This window comes from Sipha flava, unplaced genomic scaffold, assembly GCF_003268045.1.
Source record: "Sipha flava isolate LNK unplaced genomic scaffold, YSA_version1 258_pilon_pilon, whole genome shotgun sequence".
Taxonomy (NCBI): Eukaryota; Metazoa; Arthropoda; class Insecta; order Hemiptera; family Aphididae; genus Sipha; species Sipha flava.
In genome coordinates, this window is record NW_020272917.1 from 1,995,111 (window position 1) to 2,019,349 (window position 24,239).

The 24,239-nt window shown below is 26.0% G+C and overlaps 1 protein-coding gene across 2 annotated transcripts; it reads right to left on the bottom strand.

Moving 5' to 3' along the window:
* Nucleotides 1-2,303: 2,303 nt before the first annotated feature.
* LOC112684788 (vacuolar protein sorting-associated protein 13C-like) lies at nucleotides 2,304-23,138 on the bottom strand. 2 transcript variants are annotated; one of them, XM_025556453.1, is made up of 56 exons: nucleotides 22,904-23,138; nucleotides 22,729-22,836; nucleotides 22,543-22,669; nucleotides 22,297-22,468; nucleotides 22,029-22,228; nucleotides 21,787-21,961; nucleotides 21,513-21,638; nucleotides 21,286-21,430; nucleotides 20,985-21,207; nucleotides 20,685-20,900; nucleotides 20,501-20,613; nucleotides 20,215-20,423; nucleotides 19,986-20,152; nucleotides 17,399-17,685; nucleotides 17,179-17,318; nucleotides 16,701-16,836; nucleotides 16,409-16,648; nucleotides 16,191-16,333; nucleotides 15,947-16,130; nucleotides 15,738-15,851; nucleotides 15,497-15,673; nucleotides 15,087-15,425; nucleotides 14,686-15,024; nucleotides 14,433-14,599; nucleotides 14,039-14,361; nucleotides 13,738-13,949; nucleotides 13,515-13,646; nucleotides 13,122-13,458; nucleotides 12,973-13,058; nucleotides 12,767-12,914; nucleotides 12,586-12,673; nucleotides 12,410-12,516; nucleotides 12,110-12,348; nucleotides 8,438-8,502; nucleotides 7,670-7,797; nucleotides 7,457-7,608; nucleotides 7,187-7,398; nucleotides 6,973-7,096; nucleotides 6,414-6,845; nucleotides 5,998-6,348; nucleotides 5,809-5,934; nucleotides 5,604-5,750; nucleotides 5,253-5,534; nucleotides 5,012-5,194; nucleotides 4,777-4,956; nucleotides 4,584-4,718; nucleotides 4,295-4,434; nucleotides 4,061-4,223; nucleotides 3,807-3,997; nucleotides 3,565-3,745; nucleotides 3,309-3,483; nucleotides 3,124-3,244; nucleotides 3,008-3,071; nucleotides 2,809-2,948; nucleotides 2,623-2,749; nucleotides 2,304-2,548 (listed from the first exon to the last, which is right to left on the bottom strand). In XM_025556453.1, exons 1-56 carry the CDS (start codon nucleotides 23,042-23,044, stop codon nucleotides 2,411-2,413), a joined length of 10,017 nt encoding a protein of 3,338 aa, XP_025412238.1. In that variant the 5' UTR covers nucleotides 23,045-23,138; the 3' UTR covers nucleotides 2,304-2,410. The 2 variants fall into 2 exon arrangements, with proteins under 2 accessions (XP_025412238.1, XP_025412237.1); XM_025556452.1 differs by having other exon boundaries at nucleotides 12,586-12,685.
* Between the last annotated feature and the right edge of the window lie 1,101 nt (nucleotides 23,139-24,239).

Below are 24,239 nucleotides of genomic sequence, written 5' to 3' on the forward strand. Positions count from 1 at the left end.
TTGTATATTAATTATAAATATATATTAAACATATTTATGTATAACGTTGAGAGGTGTATTTGTTGTACCTGTGTCGTATATGTTTGATAAAAGGGCACATCGGTAGTATTATATTTTTGTTGTTGTTATTATTATTATTATTATTATTATTATTATTATTATTATTATACGTATACGCGAGAACACTAATGTGCGGCAACTGGCTCGCGCCCGAAACGTCGTGATGCTTATACGGCGGCCGCTGGTCCGGGACTGTGGAAGCTGTGCGAGCAGTTCCGCCGGCAGGTCAGGGGGCTCATTGATTTTCGGCACCCGTTGTAGTCTCCCCGCCCTGCTGCGCGTCAGTCCGACCCGCGTTCCCCGTTTCTGTCCACCTCATCACGTCTCCGCGCGTGGGTCACATTGCACCGAAGCAGAACGCTTCACGCCCAACCAATCGCCGAGTGCATCGATTCCGAAAAATACGCCCCGCGGCATCCTTCCTCGTCGTGTCCTTCGATAGTAAGTGCGACGGGGGTAACGGTCCCGAAGGAGCGGGTGAATCTTCCTCGCCGTGCTACGAACGTGTGGAGGAGACGAGTTGAGACGGTTAGATGGAAAGAGAGAGAGAGAGTGAGAGAGAGAGAGAGAGAGTGAGGTTGTTGTAGTAATATAAAATAATTATCGTTCCGGAAGGGGTCTGAAGCCAGATATCACTAAGTCAACCGGGAAATGAAAACAATATGGTATGTTGGCTGATGAAAACAATATTGTTTTCACCGGCCACATTATATTTATAGCTGACTTCAATAATTGATGAAAACTGTTATTATAATAATAACATTTATACGTATAAAATTAATATACTTAAAATGTATTTATATGTTTCTCATATTACTATTTTCACGCAGTACTGTTTGACGCGAAATTCCACGTTGTTTTTATCAACAGCGATTCCCAAATGACCATGAGGCTTACAGGTCGTTAAAATATAACACGGTGAATCGTAATATTACCCGTTCGATAGGTCGAACAATGAATTATTATCATCATTAGACTCCACTCAAGCCGTTGCGTCAAGGACACTTCGTTTAATGCGTATAAACGTTTTCGATCAATTATGATTAAACTGTACACCATACAGCTTTGAAAAAATTATTAATTAAATTATTAATTTTTATTTACATATAAAAAAAAAATAAAATGAAAAAATGACCTAACCCACTAAATCATTTTCTGTCATAATTATTCAAAAAATTGCTGATATACTATCTTGATAAAATAAAATCAATAATTATTGTTGTTAACTAATAATTACACATTTCATAAATATCATAATTTTATGGAAAAAATTCATTGAAAATTTAAGTTATAAAACAACCTGAATAACTTCAATATATCAAGTAAAAGAATTGTGTGTAACTTTCTCTCGTAGCCTCAAATATTGTACAGGCACCTACTATTGTAAGAAATTAATATTTTGCAGCATAATATTCAACTGAGATAACGGACGCGGCCAGTAAAACCAATACTGATTTACAGAAATTACCCAGTTTCAACACGCTGAAGTAGTAAAATTGCCTAAATATAACGCCGTTGATAAAAGTTTACCTATTGAATTCATGACGGACAACGTAATACAAAGTCATGTGTTCATATAATGCAATAACAGTGTATTCAAATTCATAATGTTTACAATAAATAACTTGCTAAATATTATAAATTGAAAAATAAATATAAATGTACCTCGTAAGCCGAATACATAAGTTACAATGCAACCAAATATGTTATTTTATTTCACAGTCGAATCAAACATTTACCAGATGATTAAGGATATTTCGAAAGAAACATTAATACAAAATTTATATAAATATGTAATTCTCTTAAATTAACTAAGAGATTATTTGTTTAAATAATTGTTTGATATATATATATATATATATATATATTAATAGAACAAGGAATAATAAATTTCATCTATTGGAGAAGAACGATATATAGTTTATTTCATAGTATTATAATTATTTTTGAATCAAATAACAACAACCATCTAAAAATCAATCTCATTCGATAATAATAAAGTTATTTTTGTTTTCTAATGAATAATAATATGGTAGTATATTTCATCATTTTAATGTTAAAATAAAGAATATATTATACTTTAAATATACATAATACTATAACAGTGCATCAAATTAAGGCGAGTAAATTATAAACGTAATCGTTTTGATTATTTATCGATTTCTTAAACAGATTATCATAATGTTTCCAATAAAAATTACTGTAGAAAACATCAAAACAAAATATAAGGATGTAAACTACTATTGATTTTTCAAGATATATTATATTGCTATTATCCAACGCAAGAAACGTCGATAGTTTATGACAGTAATATTCTAAACTATATACTAATATTATTGAATATTTGTTTTCATTTTAGTGGTTTATCCTCGTATCCTAAGACCATAACTTGTTGGATTTTATTCTTAATCCATTTCAATGTTGGTTTATCATCGTACTCAATACATTTTTCATCACCTCTGAAGAAATAACTCGAATGATGTTCGTCCTGTATAAAAATTAAAAATAAAAAAAATTATAAACGGTTTTTTGGTAAATTATCAATGACGCGTCAAAACGTACTTGTCGGACTTTGAAAATTAATTTATTTTCTTCGATTTTCGGCGCATCTATAATATTATCTACATAAATGCTCCATTCTATCTCCCACGGTCCTTTAGTGCGATATTTTTCTGCTAAAATCACCCGTCTAAAATACATTATCTAAATCAGTTCAAAAAATGATTTCCAAATAAATGCATAATTTACCTTAATGTAATAAGAAGGACCTTTTTACCCTCAGGAAGGAAACTAACATGTGCCCAATAACAGTCATTAGAAAGTGAACGATTTAAAATTTTAAACAGGTGTAAGCCCACTGCTTCGTATAAAGAGTAACTTTTCATTCCCTATAAATATAAATTTGTTGTTAAAGTTAAAATAAATAATAATAATATTCCCCACAAACCATTGGATTAACGTATCTTGGAATTCGTGTTCGCATCACTACATCTTCACCAGACTCTATAACTCTAAAATAACAAAATATATAAATAAATACAAACAAAATATGTTTTATAATACCTTTTAACTCCATCATATGCCATTGACACCTTGTCGGATACATTTGATTTTGACAGCACTGCCAATAAGTTCCGACCAGGACCTCTAAAGAATGATTCTGCAGCACTTTCATCCTCTCCACCTAGACATTACAAGTTAAATGTATAATATATATAAGATATAATATACGCTAAATATAATAATACCGATATGAGGTCTTTGTAATGCACCAGACATAGATAAAAGCACTGACATTTCCGTCCCTTTATGGGCAGATATCACTCGTTCTGGTATTGATTCATCAAAATTCCATTTTTCTTCATTGTGTTCAACAGACGTAAATGAGCCTTGTACACTGTTGCATAAAGGCCCCAATTGCTCCTACAAAAATAAAAATTGTAATTTAATTATTAATAATACAGTCGAATTGAAATATATTTAATAATTAGTTATTTTTCTAACATCAAAGTTGATTTTTTCCTCTATAATTTCGTCCATTTCGTAAATGTTTTCCAATACATCCAAATTAAAAATAGAAACATGACATTGTTTTAACATCTGTCGTGCATAGAATTTCCATCCATAATTAAACAATGAGCTAAATGACTCCTTATATAGTCCTTTTCTTGTTAAGCTATTAATACTACATTATTTTGAAAGGAAAATTAATATTATTTAAAACGAACAATACCAAAAAATCATACTTAAGATTTATAGCTTTTATATCACTTAAACGATTAGCATGACCATCGAGTACATAAAGAAGAGCATCTGTTGCAAAACTACTGGAACTCTTCAATGAGCTAAGCTCTGGTACTTTAGCCGAAAAACTTAATTGTGCATTAAATGGGGAAAAATGAAAATACTCAATAAACGCTTTTCCAGATTTTTTCCCCTAAAGATTAAAATTTAACAATTTTTCAAAAAAATAAATAAATATTAGTCAAAACACTCTTACCGGCGGTATATTAGGGGCATGAAGCGAACTTACATCTTGCCTGAATCTAGCATCTAATGGACATTCAAAAACTGCAAGAAGTGGTGATAAGGTTTTATGCATACTAACCACAAACGTTCTATCTAACTGTACAACAAAATCTTGAACGCTTACATTAAAATATCTAAAATTGAATAAATATATTAGTTTTATTACAATATTACCCAATAAATATACACATTTAAATGTTAGTACTTGTAAACATCGTAATAGTTGGAAACTGATGTTTTAGAATATGCAATTTCCAAAAATGATTTTAAACAACGAGATGTTTTACATGTAGATGTTGGATACAATGCAGTTTTAAATGTACAGTCTGATAACTGATTATCTATCTATAATTTTAAATAACATAAGTATTATGTAATCAAAAAATGTATTTTGAACTCTTTATTAGCATTAGTAGTTTTTATAGCAATTAGTTTATTTAGACAAAAATGTATCTGAAACATATTTAAATAAGTCATATTTATTTTAATCTCACTTGTATTCTATGAATTTTAAATAAAATGGCAGTATTTTTTGAAGTAATTCTACACAGACTCCAAACAGCTGGATTGTATGAACGACGAAGTTGTCCAAAGAATGGTCTAATCATTTGCATTTTATCAAAATCCACCTACATAAAATGTTTATTTTAAATTTTATAATGAAAACTGATTATTCATTTTTCTTACGTGGATATAGTCTTTTAAATGTGCTTTTTTATTTTCATTTGCCCACATATCTTCCAGCCAGCATGCGAGTTCAACTGTAAATGGTTTCCACATATTTCCTACTTTCACCATCCATTCAGAAGCTGAATCTGTTAAACTAACATAGGCAATTTCTTCCATGTGTACACCACGAGAAGTACTCTAAAACATAAACCTTATTTTATTACAAAACCTTAATTATTTTGAAAAATCGTACCAGGGACAATCCAATTCCTTTAATAGATAGAACTAAATCGATACTAGATTTATTATTTTCAATATTTTTTCGCGCTGTTGATGCTGTTTTTTCATCTTGTGTAAAAAGCAATACTCTTTGACCTCCAACGTCAACATAACTGACCCAATAAACCATTACCTTAGCCTTTTTTGTTTTAGTTAACTAAATCGAGCATCAGATTAATAATTATAGATATTAAAAAAAAAAATTAATATTTTACTTTAGGATATGGTTCATCAGAATCTGAATTTTCAGTACTACTATCATCACTTAGTTCTGTTGTTTGACTTGTTATTAATTTCATTAAATTTAAATTGTTGTTTGCGGTCTCTGTTTGTTTTACTTGGCAAAAGCTTATTCTTTCTTGCCCAAATCCTTCTTTTTCATACTTAGCAACAAAACCTTTAGATTTTTTGCTGTACACATTCCAGTAAAGAACACGTTCTTCCGTTGGATCATCCCAAGTATATAAAACTGATTGATTAGGATTTAGTAATGTTACCTTTACATTAATCAGATATTGGGTGAATTATAATATAATATATTTAATAAATATAGAGATTGTTCATACTTGACCCAAATTTTTTTGATGAATTTTTAGAAAAATATCATCACACATATTGTCAACTCGTACTGGGGCATCGTTTTGACAAAACTTATGAAAACTTATTAAAAACGGATTTTCTCCACCACCTGTTACTTTAACTACAAGTGCCCTCTAAAAATAAATTTATTTTTATTTAATTAAACTTATTATTATGTATTTATATTTTTACTCCTCTATCCATTCTAAGAACAGTCTGTTGTTCTTTTATAATTGAAAAATGTTGTGATCCCGATTTGCTATCACGAAATTTAACAAACATTCTCATTGAATCAGTTTCAGGCCAAAAAGGTAGTGTCTTCAATAAAATAAATATATTATATGTTAAATTATTTTAACTACCTATTAACCTAAAAAATACCTGTCCTTGTAAAATATCTGTCCATAAATCTGCTTCTTGGTTATCTTCCATGAAACGTAAACTCCTATTAGAACTATTTACGACAGAAAAATTTGGTAAAAATGTCACAATTGTGGTTAAATGTGGACACAAATGAGATAAAACGGGTTTCATTAAAATTCGGTATTTTTTCTGTCGCTCTTTATCTTTACAAATAACAAGTCCAGGGCAATACACAGCATCCATTGAAAATGCAGATGACCAATTCGAATGATAAGCCCTAAGCTTAATGTATCGTTTTTTTAATCGTTTGTATGAAAACAAAATAGGTTCTTCTGAGTGTGATTCATACACAATATCAGATCGCGAACCCTAATATACAAATAAATTAACTCAAATTAATTAAATAACCTTATATCATTCTTAATATAATATACCCTTAATTGTAATGGTAATCCAGTTTTATTTACAATCCAATATGGAGAATGGATAATAATACGACAAGAATCTTCATTGGTGATTTTAATTGCAATTTTCAAATGTTTATTACCACCATCTGTGTCATGTTCAGTGCTCAAGTTAATAATTTTTTCATTAATATCTTTTCGTAAGTTAAAATTGCCAGACCATGATATACCAAGATATGATGGTACAATTAAGTCAGTTTTCAAAACCCTATGTGTTAAATTTAACATATATACATCAATTTTTTCTGAAGCTTCAATATGGTGCTTGAAATGTGGAAAATTGATTTCTATAGCAAACGGAAGAAAATTGTGTATGATCACTGGAGGAACTGCTCTTAAAGTGTAATTTGGCACGGTTCTTGAAGCTCGGTTAAATACTGATTCTCCTTCTTCACAAACCACCTATAGAAAACTTGTAATTTATATAGGGCATCTAACTATTAATAACACTTATTAATAGTTAAAAATCAACTATTAATTATTACAAATAATATTATACTTATACTCAATAAATAATTCATGTTCTCACCCTAACAGAAAAACTTGGTAAATCATCGACTTTAGATGATGTAGCACACACTAAATCTTTTCCAAAACTTGTATCAATTGATAAATCAGGCCACCAGACTCCTGTATCACTTACAAGATAATTTCTTTAAAAAAATAACATTATTTTATATAAATATTTCCTAATTTAAATACCAATTACTGGCTATGACTTTTTTATTTTCTATTTGACTTACTGCAAATTAGCAGGAGATAAAAATAATTTTGAATGATATGCTACAGCTATTGGTACATTAAAAACTGATCCTGATTCAAGAATTGCTAAAGTACATATAGCTTCAAATGGATTGTCAGACTCTTCAAAAATTTCAGAATCCATTTCAAAAGTATCCATAGCTTCGGTACGGTTATAATGAATCATTAAGGGATAAGATGTATCATTTTTCAACTATAAGATAAATGGTTTATTGAAAAAAGATTGATTTTTATTAATATTAAGTGAGTACCATAAGTGGTGATCTTAGAGTAATTATGTGACTCAATTTCTTAGACACAACAGACACCATAATCCAATATCTAGTGTCATTTTTTATTGGTGAAAGGGCATGCAATTTGTTACACGTACGTTTAGGACAAACCACAATCAAATCATCAAAACCTGCATATAATTATTTTTTAAAAAATATTTTACTTTACTAAAATTAAGAAAATAAACTTGCCTTCAACTTTTATATTTAGCTGATAGTCGGAGATTTTTGTATAAATCAATTCACTAGAATTATCATCGACGTTATCGAAGTTCTTTTTTTTTATTAAATTGTTAACAAAAGTGCAATCATTAGACATGCTAAAATATAAATAATAATATATATATATATATATATATATATATATATCATATATTAATTACCTAAGATTAAAATATTACTGTGAATTTAAATTACAAAGATAGTTATAATATATTGTTGATTAAATATGAAATATGTATCTTCTTCTTCGCTTTTCTCCCAACTCATTGGGGTCAGCCACCCTTGTCCAAAACCTCTTCTCTACTCGAATTGTTATACCTCTTGCGTACACACTAACAGCCCTCATATCATTCTCAATCGTATTCAACAATTTCTTTTTAGTCTTCCTTTCTCCCTTAAACGTTCATTTACTGCTTTGGTTTCTCACATACCAAAAACCATCTCAGCCTATTTTTTCTCATCTTGTCCACTATTGACGCTTTATCTATACTAGTTCACACATATTCGTTCCAATCATATATTCTATCATCTCTTGTTATTCCAATCATCCATCTAAGCATTTTCATGTTCGCAACATTCATACTCTGTTCTATTCTCCTGTCAACCGCCTACACTCCGAACACTCCGTTAATTAAATATTTATCTAATATTTGTTTTTTGTACTTATGAGTAATTTAAATATAAATTCTATAAAATGATTCATGATAAATTAATTAAATAATTATATTATTAACTGACCTTTGCCTAGATATGGAAGATGTTCTAGATCCATCGATTGCTTCTAAAATATGAACTAATCCTTTCTAAAATAAATAAAACACTGTTAATTACTAGAAATTTACCCCAACTAACAAACTGAATATAATAAATAATGTAAATCAAAATACAAATCTTTAAATAAGTGAAAAAGTGGAAAATTTTGAAGTTTAAAAAGAAAAAATAAACAATAATCATTACGTATTTTACTTGGTAAAGTAATGACCAATTGTAGTGTGACCTGGATGCGTTCGTTTAACACTATGAAATAACAAGAATTACGAAACTGATTATTCAGATTTAAATAATGTTAAATCATTTTGTGCGCATTGTGTAAGAAGTAACATTGCTTACGATGATATGCTCATATTGATAAAATTAAAATCTGTCCCTAACAATATCACTATAATACAAGTGTATATGTCCATAATACAAGCGAACGAGGATGAAGTAGAAAATATTTACAAAAAGATAAAAGAACTCATCAACTCAGAGACTTTTAGGAAAATCTAATCGCCATGGAGGACTCAAATGATAAGAGGGTAGAGGGGAAGATGCAGATAATAGAGAAGTTGGTAAATATGAACTCATAACAAGGAATGAAGAGGTAATTGGCTTGTCAAATTCTGCAGAGAGTATTGTTTAGTTATAACACCCCTTTTAAGAATTATAAAAAGAAGGCATTATACATATAAAATTCCAAAATATATCAATTAGAATATATTTTGGTAAATAATAGATACAAAAATAAAATAAAATCCAGGAACTGATATTATCAGTGACCACAACCTAGAAATGATTAAATCCATGTTGAAGTTTAAAAAGTAAGGAAAATAAAAAAAATAAAAAATAAATGGAAAATAGTTGAATTAAAGCGACCAAAAATAAGAAAGTCATTCGAAAAGAAATGTAATAAAAAACTTGAAATTAAAAGTAAGCGGAGATTAGAGGTTTCCGAAAATAGAGAACAGAGATAACGTTACATAAATGAATCAATTGTCGAATTTACAGAAAAAATATTAATTAGAAAAAAATCAACTCCTTGATGTGAATAAATAACAATGAGAATATTACAAGATATAGAGAGAAGAAGTTTGTTTAAAAACAAAACAGATGAAGAAAGTAAAAGACAGTATAAATTGTTAAGAAATAAAATAAACCGAGAAGCAAAAATAGCCAAAGAAATGTAAATCGAAAATAATTATGAAAAAATAGATAACATAATGAAATACAACCAACAAGACAAAAAATTGGAAGGTTATCAAACAACAATTCAATAAAAGGAATAAATGAAAATGTAGGTCTGTATGGAGAAGAAGAAAACACTGACTCACTCTTTGATTGAAAGATACTTTTCATTCAATAACAAATAGGTACAGGGATTCTAAAATCAGAATTTGAAGAAACACTTGGAAAAAAATAAAGCACCAGGTCCAGACAAATTCAATACAGATCTTCTACAACAGGCAGGAAACGAAATAAAGAACGCTCCGTATAAATTAATATGTAAAATATACGAGACTGGGATAATTTCGAGAAATTTTAGATATAGCAGATTATTTATTTTGACAAAAAAACCAAGAATCAACCAAAGCTAAAATTTTAGAATGTTAAGCTTGATATCACATATAGATAAATTACTAATAATTAATATAAGCAAAATGATAAGTAAGAAGCTAGAAGCTAGAATAACGAACGACCAATATGGTTTCTAGATGAACCAAAGAACTGGAGAAACTATTTTAGGTTTGAGAATCATATTCAGAAAGCAAAGTGATAGACATAAAATTACTTATATAACCTTTGTGTACCTAGAAAGCATTTGATAGTATAAATTCAACAACTATTTTTAAAATCATGGAAAAAATTGAGATAGATTTCAAAGACAAATTTTTCTATAAGATTTATAAAGAACAAGAAACCATTATTACTATTAATTCAACAACAAGGTCTGCTAAAATTCAAAAAAGCGAGAGATAAGGGAGTGCACTTTCGGTGACATTGACTAATTTATGATTGATATTATTTATTTATTTAAATTTATCAATTTATTTAATTTTTGAAAAATCAATAAGCATCGTAGAACTTTGGTTAGTTCAAAAAGGAATCGGAGTGAAAATAGAAAGAATACTAACACTAATTATTTGCTTTGCAATTGATATAGTAATTCATGCAACATCTGAGAGAGATTTACAAACAGCGTTAAATATAATAAATATCATGTTCAAAGAATATTATCTAAAAATGAATGCAGCATAAAATAAAGACTAAAACCCCAATATGGTACAAAACGGTCCATCGATAAATTTAGTACTAGAAAATATAGTAATTGTCCAAGCAGACTATTTCAAATACTTAGACAGCATAACAAACTACAGGAAATCGATAAAGGAAATTAGAAGCATAGTTATTCAAGCAAATCATATATTCTATAATATATTATATTATATATTATTATTTATTATTATTATTTATTATTATATTATTATTATTATATATTATATTATAATATATTATATTCTATATGAAGAAATTACTAATATCAACAAATATGTACATAGTTATTAAGAAGAGACACATAAAAGCATACGTTTGGAGTTTGGCTTTATATGGAAACGAAACGTGAACAGGTAATAATAAAGAAAAAAATATTCTGGATGCTCTATAAATATGGTGTTGAAGAAAGATGCAGAGAAAAAGCTGGATTAAAAGAAGAACAGATGAAGAAGTATTGAAAGTAATAGATCATTAATAGACACATTAAAGAGAAGAAGATGGCAGATGATAAGACACACGTTGAGGCATGGGGATAAATTACATAGTTTAATTATTGAAGGAATGATAGAAGGAACACGATCAAGAGGAATACCTAGAACAAAATACATCAGTCAAATAATGTAGAATGTAAGAGTCTTCTCGCGGAGAGCTAAAAAATATGAAAAAGTACAGAGAAAAATGGAAAAAAAAATTGTTTCAGGAGAAATTTGTTAAAAACCAATTCCCGGATTGAAAAGCAAAAATTTTTAAAATACTGTCCAGTAAATTAATAAAAAAAAAAAAAAAAAATGCTTTAATCTAATCTAAACCAACAAGTCTACTAGAAGTTTTACCTTTAAATTGAATAAGTTTACAAATAATAAATTCATACATACATAAAGTTATGATTTTTAAACAATTATTACTTGGGTTATCTTAGTAAATTAGTTTTCTCCCTCTTTCTTAGTATTTATTTTAACAAGAACTTATATTATATTAATTTTCAAATGCTTAATTTAACTAAGGGAATATTATTATTTACTTAATCAATAAATTATAAAAATGTACGTTAATATTTCATACAAAATTATAATAAATTAATGTATTTATGAACAAGATAACATTTTTATTAAATTAAATAATATAAAATTGTTATTAATTTGGAAAAATTAGATGAGTTCGAAACACAAATAGATTAAAGTAATATGTTATAACTTATATTAGTATATTTTATTTACTTATTAAAATAAGATAGACATGTTTACCATAAAATGTATACTTAAATGTATAATTAAATTATAGCTTAATACTAGTAATTATTTTCATAATTTTTGTAATTTCTATCCAAAATAATTTAATTCATATTTTACCAAATATAATTTATAATTTATAATTTACCTCCGTTTTTTGATAAAGCATAACAATAGATCTCACTGCAAGATCATTAACTAAAACAAAACTCTCAGTAGAATCACAATCATCAGTTTTTGGATTATATAGTGATTTTATGAGAGTGTCAATAACAGATATGTTAGCTGGAGTAAATGATACTTCTAGCCTATCAGTTTCAACAATTATATATGTAGATATTTCTAATTCTTCAGAATCATTTTCCAACCCAGAATCACTAGAATCACCTAAAAAATTACATATTTAAATTATATAATATTTATAAAAACAGTATTTTATTAATATTACTAATTTTTTTCTTTAAAATTCTATCTTCATTTATACTTCTTGCTTCGTGTTCAGCTACACTATCATCACTAGAATCTGTATTAGTTATATCTTCATCACTAAAATCACTGTAAAAAAAATTTAAAAAATAATTTGATACACCTATATATATATATTACAATTTTATGCTAACATACTCTGAAATTAAATGTGTTACAGCTTTAGCTAATTTATCCATAACTCCAGTATCTTGATCTGAATCTGAATCATCAGAGTACCATTTTTCTAAAGATGTTTCTAAATTTATAGATATATTTATTCCAAAAACAATTATTTATTTATTTATACATTTATAAATGACAAAATTATTAGCTTAACCTTTTGACTTCACTGTTTTTCTGATAAATTTCATTTCAGCTTCACTTTCATCATCTGAACTTTCACTCTCACCTTCTGCAATAGATTGATGAGATCGTACCATTTCATCCAAATCAATATGTTTTTCATTCAACTTTCCTAAGAAACCCTATAAACAACAAATAGTTTTTACTAAAAATATAATTGTGTATAATGTTGATATATACCTTTAAAGTTATATTCCAAGGTTCAATAAATGGTTCCCAAACACTCAAATTACAATTATAATATGAAGCTCTAACATTTATGCTCCCTAAAAAAAATGTATAATATGATAAAGTATAATATTTATAGCTCAAACTTTTAACAAATGTACCATTTAACTGCAGTTGATCAGACCAATCTTTTAGTTGAACTTTCAAAGATGATTTTAATATTATTAAAGGGATATCTTCTAAATCTAATTCTTCTACCTCAAAAGATATATTTATATCTTGTACATAAAGTTCAAAATTTTCTGATTTTACATCAATAGTATCAACAAATTTAGATTGAAAATATGAAAATAATGTTCCTTTAGATAATAATTTATTAGGTAAATAACTTGGTACTATAGACTTTGGAGTCCATAAATCATCATTTTTAAACTCCCAATAAGATGATCCGCAAAATTCGTACTCTTCGTCGTAATGTAATTCTATATAGTCAATTACCTTTAAAATAAAACAAAAATTATTATTTTTTTAATAATTAAAAATTACAAACTTACGTTGAGAATTATGTGAACTGTACTTGTTGATAAATTTAAAATTAAGGGACTAGAACTCATTAAAATTTCAATTGTATCCCGATCACCTGACTTTAAAGTTTTTGAAAATTCTATATCACATGGATGTAAAACCTATAAATCATTAAAAAAAATGTAAAATCAAACAATTTTAATTAATTACAAGTGAAAAAATATCAATGAACTAATATATTTGTACACGTACCATTTTTTCAGCTTTTCTTTTGGTTGATACTGCTAATATATGAAAATTGGACAATGAACAAACCAACCGCTCTTCATGTCCTGGATGACGACTATAATCTAAAAGGAACTCTGTTCTACACAAAAGTACTTGATCACGAAAATCTAGTTCTTCCATTCCAGGAGGTAATATTACTATTTCAGGACGACCAAAGCGAACAGATATAGTTAAAGCTGAACAAAAATTAAACAATATTATTTTTTTATTCATATCACTTAATTTAATTTACACTAGTTGCTAATAGATAAAAAACAAACAATACCCGACTGCTTTTCAGCGTTCAATGTTTTTTTCTCTACCATTGGTTTTTCATCTCTGTATTTTCTACGGCCTTCTGAACTAATCAATGGAGATGCTAAAGTGTCATCAGTAATTTTTCTTTTTGTCGGTAATGAGTCAAGTACAAATTGTATTAATTCCACAACAAATGGAATAGAAACATTTAATCGAGTTTTATCCAAATGAATATGTACTGTCCTGTCACCTGAATATGTTTTTTCAAAGGACAAATCAAACAATGGTGGCGTTGATACAGATATAAGTACTTCATTAGATGAATCCGATGGACCAATAGATTCAAATATCCTATTTATTTATATTGAAATTTAGATTTTTTTTCAATTATTTTATGAAGCATACTAAAATATTATGCTTACATTTTTTTAGATCTATTGTGTCTTCTGGTATCTTCTAACACACATTTTTGTACCGTAGTACTTAAAACCACTCTATCGTCTGAAAACATATCTATCTTAATATTAATGTCATCCAAGTCTAATTTGCATAATGAATGATTTATATCTCTTATAGGAGAACTTAAAATCTAAAACAAAATTTTAATTGAAATAAAAATTAATAAATAAACTTGTGTTAATATTTATATTTTTAAAATTAGTATTAAGCACTGACTTCATCAGAATTTGCAAACAAAGCAATTTGTATACTATCTACATTAAATTTGAAATCGACTTCTTGAATGGAAACTTCATGATTAAAAAACACTTGTATCTTTTTTAAATCTTGATCTTCTTGGACCTCAGAAACATGTGGCATTATCATATAAACTAATTCATCAATACAATATCCATATTCAAAATTATCTGCCCAAACTTGTAAAAATGTTGCAAAATCTTTTTGTCCCAAATTAATTTGTATATTATCAATAACTCCGTTTATCCAATACAAAAGTTTATTTGTTATATTTTTTTTAATATCTAAACGGATCCCGAATGGTTCAACCATTGGTTCCTATAAGAAATTGAAATCAATTAATACTAGTTTTCAATAATAATATTTAACTTTGCAAATACTTGTATAACAAGTGTTCCGTCCAATGTCATAATAGCTCTAGATACATTAATTGCATCCCAATTTGCTAAAATATTATCAATTATATCAATATTATCATAATCCTTTTTTAATTGTTCTTTAAAAAAATTTTCAACAGTAAGATCTCCTAAACTGCATAAAATAACATTGGGAGATGTAGAATTTTGTGGAAACAATACTACAGGAACATGTAGACATATTGACAAATGAATTTTACTCTTCCAACCCTTTCTTAAATCTGGAGTAAAAGGAAAAATTACTTTATGTATACGTTGACTTAAACCAACAAGTTCTTCAGAAATAATGGGCTCCATGAAATACTAAATTAAATATAACATTTAAATAACGAGAATAACAAATTACGAAGAAAAAAATATTATTTTACACTAACTTGAAAATCTAATAAAATATTGCATAAAATAGTAATATGCACTCGTCCGATGTACACCTTGATACTTCCATCTGATTTAACGTCATCTTTTCTTGCATCAATATTAGTTTTATATAGCCTTGGGTTATGCCGCACATACTTGAATTCCAACAGTTTATCTTCGTCTGTATATAAAAGCTAAACAAATTATGTATATTAAAATATTCTCCTGAATTTTTTAAATTTTATTCAAATAATATACCTTAGGATACAACGTAACTTCAGATAAATCATCAATACTCATATTCATTGCATACAATCTAAACACCATACGATCGTTTGCTTTAAACGTGCAATCACTTTCCAACCCACCAATCTAACCACAAAATGATACGTATATTGATATATATATATACAAAATGTCATTATAACTATGTATTAAAAATGACAATCGATATTTTTAAAATGTACCTTAACGTCCAAAAAATCTAATCCAGTATCACAAATTAAAATTTTACAATTCAAAATTGTAGCAGAGTAACTGAACTTTGTTGCACCTTGAGGCACAGGTGGATCATCATTGGAAAAACAACTATTTATACAACTTTGTATATTTTCTGTTGTCAAAACTGAACAAATCCTTCTATTACTGAGTCTGGAAAGGGATATTTTTTAATTATTACATAATAATGTTATTGATATGAATAAGACTTACTTTTGGACAATATATTGCAAATATTTGTAAAATGTTATAAATGCCGTTCGGTGAAATACAAATGATACATGATTTAAATCTAATACTAAAGACTTTTCAACACTGTGGAAATGACTTTTGAAATCAGGACAATCAGCTTTTACCTAAATTATATAAAACAAAAAAATGTAACTTAATAATGAAATAATAATTATGCATAAAGTATTTATCATCAATACTTTTCTGTATAGTAAATTAATAGATTCTTGTACTAAGCAATTGGAAGTTACTGAAAATAATTCGACAAACTCGCCGTTTTTACACGTGTGTTGCAAATCATATAAACTAATCGATCCAATAGATGTTTGCACAGCTGGACCATATTCCATAATTGCCAAATCGAAACAAAACCGTTTTAATGTCAAATTTAAATAAGATTTTTCAGATCGATCATTGGAACGACGAAGATTAAGAGATATCTAAAAATTATAAATTAGAAGACACCTATAAAATATTTAAATTTAAATTTACTTCTCCAACGACGCATCTGAAAAGAGATGTTATTGTGTTATTTGGTGAAACATTATCATCAAATCCAGGTAAATCTACTGTACGAGCCCAAAGTTCAGCAAATTCTTCATCACTAATTTCTGATGATACAATACTTCTATAAAAATTGAAATAAACTTTAACATTATTTTATTAATTTTTATTCTGGTTAATTTGAAGAAAAAAAATTGTTAGATTTATATTTTATTTCATAAGCTTTATTATTTTTTGGAGCAATTGAAACCATTAAACATCAATAAAGTGATTTATATAATTTTGTCATATTATTACAATAGGTTAAAGTATTTTTTTATGTTTTACTGAACATTTAGAATGTATAACAATACTTAAATTAATTAAAAGTAACATTTTAACAACAAAATAAATAAAATATAAACCTAAAAAGTTCTAAAATATAAAAGCTATAGATGTAATAAAATTCAATTATATAATAGCTTACTTTTTTTCTACATCTTTAAAGGCCTTTTTAGCTTCAGCTCTTTCTTCAACTGATCTAATATTAATGCTTTTAAATTTTTGATAAAATGCTAAAGTAGATTTCAATTCTTGTAACTCTTCTATATTTTGATGTAAATTAATCTAAATAGATTTTCAAATAGCGAGATTAATTTTAAATTTTAAACTAAGAAAATAAATCTTATAAATAAAATCAAACTAACTTTATCTAAAATATATACTTCATCATCATCACTATAATGTCTTTTTATTGTTGCTGATAATACATGGTTCATTGGTAATGGTGTGTTTTCGAAAAAATCTAATATAGAATTAATTTTGAAATCAGATAAGTTCAATTTGATACTATGTACTGAAATATTAGTTTTTCTTTTTGCTAATTGTTTATATTCAGGTCGAATACTATTTGACACAACAATTTGTACAAATGTGTTTGCAAGAAAGTGCATGGTAGAATCAGGCTGACTTCTTAAACTCCTCCAATCATTTCCTACAAATTAGATCATACATTATATAAAAAAAAATTAGTACATTATGTATAAGTACTAATTACTACATTATAAATTAATAATTTTTATTAAATTATAGATCATTATTTGAAAAATATACTGAAATCCAAGGCTGGGCAAGTTATTGATGTTTTTTTAACTCAGTTAAGTTAATTCACATGAGTATTACATAAATTAAGTTAAAAATTTAGTTAAAAAATATCGTTAACTTAACTTCAATTGAAACCTAAATGAAGTTAATTACAAAAAAAAAATGTACATTAAGTGCTGATATAAGTTTTATATATATATATACAGAGTTGGGCATTAGTCGAATAAAATATTATTCAATTGACTATTTGAATAAAAAATTATTCTTCATTGATTTATTCTTAATTTTATTATTGATTTTTATTTAATATATTTTATTCATTATTCAGTTATTCGTTATTCGTTATTCCCTATAATTATATAAATAATAAATCTAAATCCTAAATAATGATGTATAATAATAATAGACTTATTAATTAAATTTAAATAATTTATATAAAGGTAATATATATTAATACATATAATGATTGAAAAAATATATTAAATATACTTTTATATTTAATATCATTATTATAATTATTAACATTCATAATTTTAACGAATAAATTTATTCAGTACACCACAATTATTCAGAATAAAAAAATTATTCTTTATTCATAAATAAATTAGTTATACATGCTTTTATTTTTTATTCTTTATTTTGATTTATTTTTTGCCCAACTCTGTATGTATATATATATTAACAATTTACAACAGATCTTATGTAGAATATATTTTATTAAACTCTAGAGTAGAAAAATATACATTTCTTCATTGGGATTGTTTTTAAGCACTCAAATATCAAATTGACGGTAGTTTATTTATGGTTTGTTTTTTAAAAATTTTCATTCAAATCACAAATAATAAATATAATTTTAAAAAAGTATTATTTTTAACATTCAATTACAGTATGAAAACTAAAAATAATTACTGCAGCTGAAAGTGTAACTATAAAATTATGCAGACACTAAATGTATACAGTAGATACAAAATATTAAAATAATTATACAATATTATTTAACTATATTAAAATCAAAACAAATAAAACAGTACAATGAACAGGTTAATTTAAATGCCTATTGAATTTCAATAAAAGAGATATCTCAAAATTTTGATCAGCTTTTAAATTTCTTCTCATATCCAATAATATTTAATAATATCAATTTTATTTAATAATATCATCGATTATGGAACAGTTTTAATAATAATTGTATTCTATAATCAACGATGATAAGTACCTAATTATGTAATATAGATTTACGGCCACTTTTCATTAGAATGGTAATGTAATTCATGGGTATCAGAGCTATTTTTACTTAATAATCTTAAGACGGTCGACTACTTTTACCGAGACTGGTGGGACCCAAATTATTAGTTAATATCATGATGAATAATGCTCTTATCTAAAAATTCCTCGAAATTTTTATTTTTATATTTTTCTAAATTCCATAAAATTGTTATTGAATATGGTATTTTACAAAATATTTTTATGGTCTTGATATCAAAATTAACTTGATTGGAATAAATTAAAAATAATACGTTAATTTATAAGGAAAAAAGTTAAGTTAATAAATTAAATTAACTTTATTGTTAATAAAAAGTGTTGCAAATGATACCGATTAAAGTAATAATGTATAATGTAATTTTTATTTTGAATTTCTTTGCATTTTATGAAAAATTTAATTCTATATGCATTTTTAGAGCACATTTTGCTATTTTTATAGAATTTTTAAAGAATTTATCAATTAATTCTTAAATATAAGGATATTTGATCTCGCGTTTCGGTGTTTGTTCACTCAAAACTTACACGTTTAGTATGTAATCTACTAAATTGATGATGAACTTATAAATATGAGCATATCGACCACATGCACTTATCAAAAATAGAACAAAATGAAGACAGTCAAATGAAATTTTTCCATGCAAGAGTCTACCGACGATCAAATGTAAATGAATAGAATGTAAATGTTAAAAAAATAATTGAATTATATATAATATATAACCTATTATATTATTATTATGTTAAATTAATATAATTAAATATGTTTGATAACATGATTTTTATAATATCGTGTTTAAACTATAATAAATACATTTTAACGCATTTTTTATAATTTTTTATGAGCATTTTTTGTAATTTTTTAGAACATTAAAATCTCAGATCTACTTATGACTAATTATTATTTTATAATAATTAATTTTAAAAATTAACCTGTGCTACAAAATATTAATTGAAATCCATCAATATCGATATGATATCGATCATATAGCTTTTCCTCCATTTCCATTTGTGTGACATCATCCAAACAAATTGTTTCTGGTTGTAAATCACTTTTAATTTTAAGGCCACCAAAATCCACCACCATTACATTTTCACCCCTACCATAAATAAAACATATTATGATCAACACTTATCATAGTTTTATAAAAATTGTACATACTTTTGAATAGATCCAAATTCAGGTATTACAACATATGGTAGATGAAGATCAATATTTAATAGAATTTTTCTAAACTTAGATTCAGGTCTATTTGAGTTGAATATTTTTTCAAACATATTAGAAATATTTTTATAAAATTTTTCAATCGTAGATTCAATGTTAATTTTTTGATTATAATAAAAGAAGCTGAGAAATGCAGATATAGCAAACTAAAAAAAATATATATATATATGTATACACAACCATAATATAGTTACCACAGTAAATTCTAATTTGAAAAACCAACTTCATGATAAACCAATTCCATTGGTTCTGATGAAATAGTTAATCCATATTCTGCCTCTGAGTTAAGTGGATTTTTTTCGAAATCAATACTCAAAAAATATTTTGATGAATTTCCTTGTAGCAAAAAAGGATTAAATAATATTATCTAATTAAAAATTATAACCTGAAAAATCACTCTTCATTACCTCTCATAGTACACGTGTCAACTATTGGAACAAGACTATACTCAACAGAAGCTTCCACATTTATACTTTCAATTCTTGTAGAAATTTTGTATGCTTTAGCTGATGGTCTAGTTTCAAGACTGCTCATCAAATGGCCAAATGTGATCACCATTAATTCGTTGGAGCCACTAATTAAACTAACCAGGCAGTTGGCTATTGTTAAATTTATTTTATGTTCTGAAAAATTTAGTTTATAATAAATATATATATATATATATATATGCCTAAATATCTAATACATTTTATGTTTATCTAACCAACCTATATATTGTTTTGGCTTATTAGATCTAGATATTTCTGATCCATCAGTCTTGCACAATAAATCATTAAGTCTATCCTTTTCTGATTGACTAAGTAAATTCCAAAACGTTTTACCTTTATCAGATGTTAAACATAAACGGTACATTGATTTAGAATTTGCAGAACCCCACCATTTTGACTGAAATTCTTGAATAGTCACACATTCAGGATTCTCTTCAGAAAGCTACATGTATATATATATATTTTTTTTAATAAAGTAATTCAAAAAGAAAAATTAATAAATTAAAAATTAATTTCACACCTGGATTTTAGCATGTTCTCTTGCTAAAACTAAATTAAATATATCTAATTCATCTTCAAGCATTTGTAAATCAATTTTTAATTCCATATCATTTGGATTCAGTAGAACTTTTTTGTATACATTTACATAGCTTTTATAATTTTTCCTGAAATACACACAAAATTAAATTTTATTTATAAATTTGTATACTACATTTAAATAATTAATTAATTAAATTTATTATTCACCTATGTGTTTTTATTTTGTGCCAAACTAATGTAATCCTCTGTCTTAATATACATTTATAAATATAAATCCACCAACTTTTAGAATCTTTCAAAACAATATTATGAGGACGAATGTCACGATAAAATCTACAGTAAAAATAAATGATTAAATTAATACATTAAATTAGTAGACCTTGTATCCTAACAAAAAATTGTTTTAAAGTTTATTTATTTTTTTTAATTTAAGTATTGTTAAAACTATAAAGTAATCATTTTGATAATTATATTAATTAACCTATTGATCTGTGCTAATTTCATAAATTCAACTGTTTCCATCAAAGCTACAAATTGTTTTCTAGACATCTGTAAAGCAGCATCCTGAAGAACAAAGTCAACGAGTAATTTAGGAACTCGCACTTCATTTGACTTATTTATTATTATTTTTATTTTTAGGACGACTGGTTTCAAAACTAATTAACAAATATAAAATTAAGAATATTTTAATTATTGAGAATATTTATACATAAAAATACTCACTAAATTCTAAAGGCTCGTCATTTACGTTAAAGTTATTTAAACCTGATCGCATTTTATCCTGCCAATCTGATTCTATAGTTTTATTATTATATAATAAAGTAGAACACATAGTATTACAATAAATTGAAGCTGAATCTATTTTAACGATTTGATATAAAGAACTCTGTCCACGTTGTTGTGACAAAATTGGCTTCCATTTGCTAAAATCAAAAACAGTTAAAGTCATAGTAAAACGTCTTCGTTTTTATTAATATTAATTAATTGTAACCTGTTGGTCGTTTCTAGAGAAATAGATTGTATACATAAACCTAGAGCTCTATGAGAATCTATATTAGTTACTGAATCTTCAAATCTAATATGAACGCTTCGAATATATATTTGTAAATTATTCATAACAGTTGTTATTAAAGTTTCAAGAAAACTACAATTTTCCATTGAGCCTAATACAAATAACAAGAATATATTAAATACTTAAACATTTAATTTTTATTTAATTAAATTATATTATAATTACCATTTCCAAAGATAGATAAATTGTCAATACTTTCTAAAATTGTTTTCTTTGCAGCTCTCATCAAACGTTTTTCTAATTCTGTATCCCATTCTCTATCAAGAACTTGACCAGCAACAATGAATATTTCCTAATAAATATTTTGTTCAGTATTGCAACTACAATAAATTAAAAATATAATTTAAATACTTCAATTTTTACGACCACTGGTTGACTAGAAAGTCCATTCCAAGGTATGTTCACATTAAATTTTCCTATCGATCCAGCTTTCACTTCAATGGGCAATCCGAGTTCATACTACTTGTGAAAATGGAAATTATTGTGATTTATTTTGTTTAAATATTATTAAACGGCAATACGTTACCAATGCTTCGGTTTTCAACTTTAAATTTGACAGCAATACATTCCCTCCGAATATACCAACATTTAAGTTTTCTAAGTCCAAATCTTCTATATACTTGCCCAAGTATCTGTTAAATAATGATGCTACAATACCCTCAAACATGATTAGAGGATATTTGTGAATTAAATAATTTTGTTTTAATTTTTTCCGTACCTACATTATTTTAAAATGATTACAAATGAAAAAGTTCCGTATGGAACTTGTAACTGAGACATGTGGTGAACCCTAGCGAGAAGCTTCGAAAGTTCGAATATTATTGATCCATTTAAACACGTGGGAACGGTCTTGTTGACGTCATACGAATTTCGGAACCAATATGGCTAAAATATACATACATACATATATAAAAAATTTGTACAATATATATAACAATATTTAAAAATACTTCAAATAAATACAAACTTTATTATAGATATTTTTTATAAATACAAAATAACTTTAGTTAAGAAATCATTAATAAATTATAGCGATTTGAAAAGTTTAATCAACAAGTTAAAGTGTGTGTGTAGTATAAAAACTACCTTATTTGCTTATTTATTATTTAGTTTATAAATCAATAAAATACGTTTATTCTGAATAAGATAATTTAATTCAAAATACGAATAATTATTCATACTTCAACCTGAATTAAAACGTTATTAGTTAGAATTACACTTAGTATAACTTATATTAAATAATTGCGTTAATACATTAACAAAAAAATCATACATTTTTTATAAAATGTATAGATACTAATTTTGTTATTACATTATTATTTTTGTTATATAAAAATTATTTATAAAATACCGCTTTAAGAAAGTGCATTTAAAAGAAATAGGTATATTATAGTTGATATTCTAACATTTGTATTCATACATTACTTTTTTTTTTATTTATACATTTTTTATTTTGACGACACAGTTATATTGTTCAGCGTAATAGAGAAAAACGAAAACAATTTACTATGGTTTATAATTTATCTATTATGTGTAGGATATAAAAGATAACATAAATTAATTTTTATGTTTTATATTTTATATTTTCTACAAACATCATTTTTTATGTCAATGTCAAATTAGTTTAAAAATTTTAAACTATTTTTTTTATAAAACATTATATTGTTTTGAACCATAAACATTCCCTGTTATTATTTATAATTACCGAATGCCACTTAACTATAACTTCCTTTAACCTTGATCACTTCATATTAAGTTAATATTACATCAACAATTATGTTTTAAATACAATGTTAAGTGAAAATATTATTAGTTACACGTTTACTTAGGTATTACGTGTTACGATGTAGGTCATGAGGCAT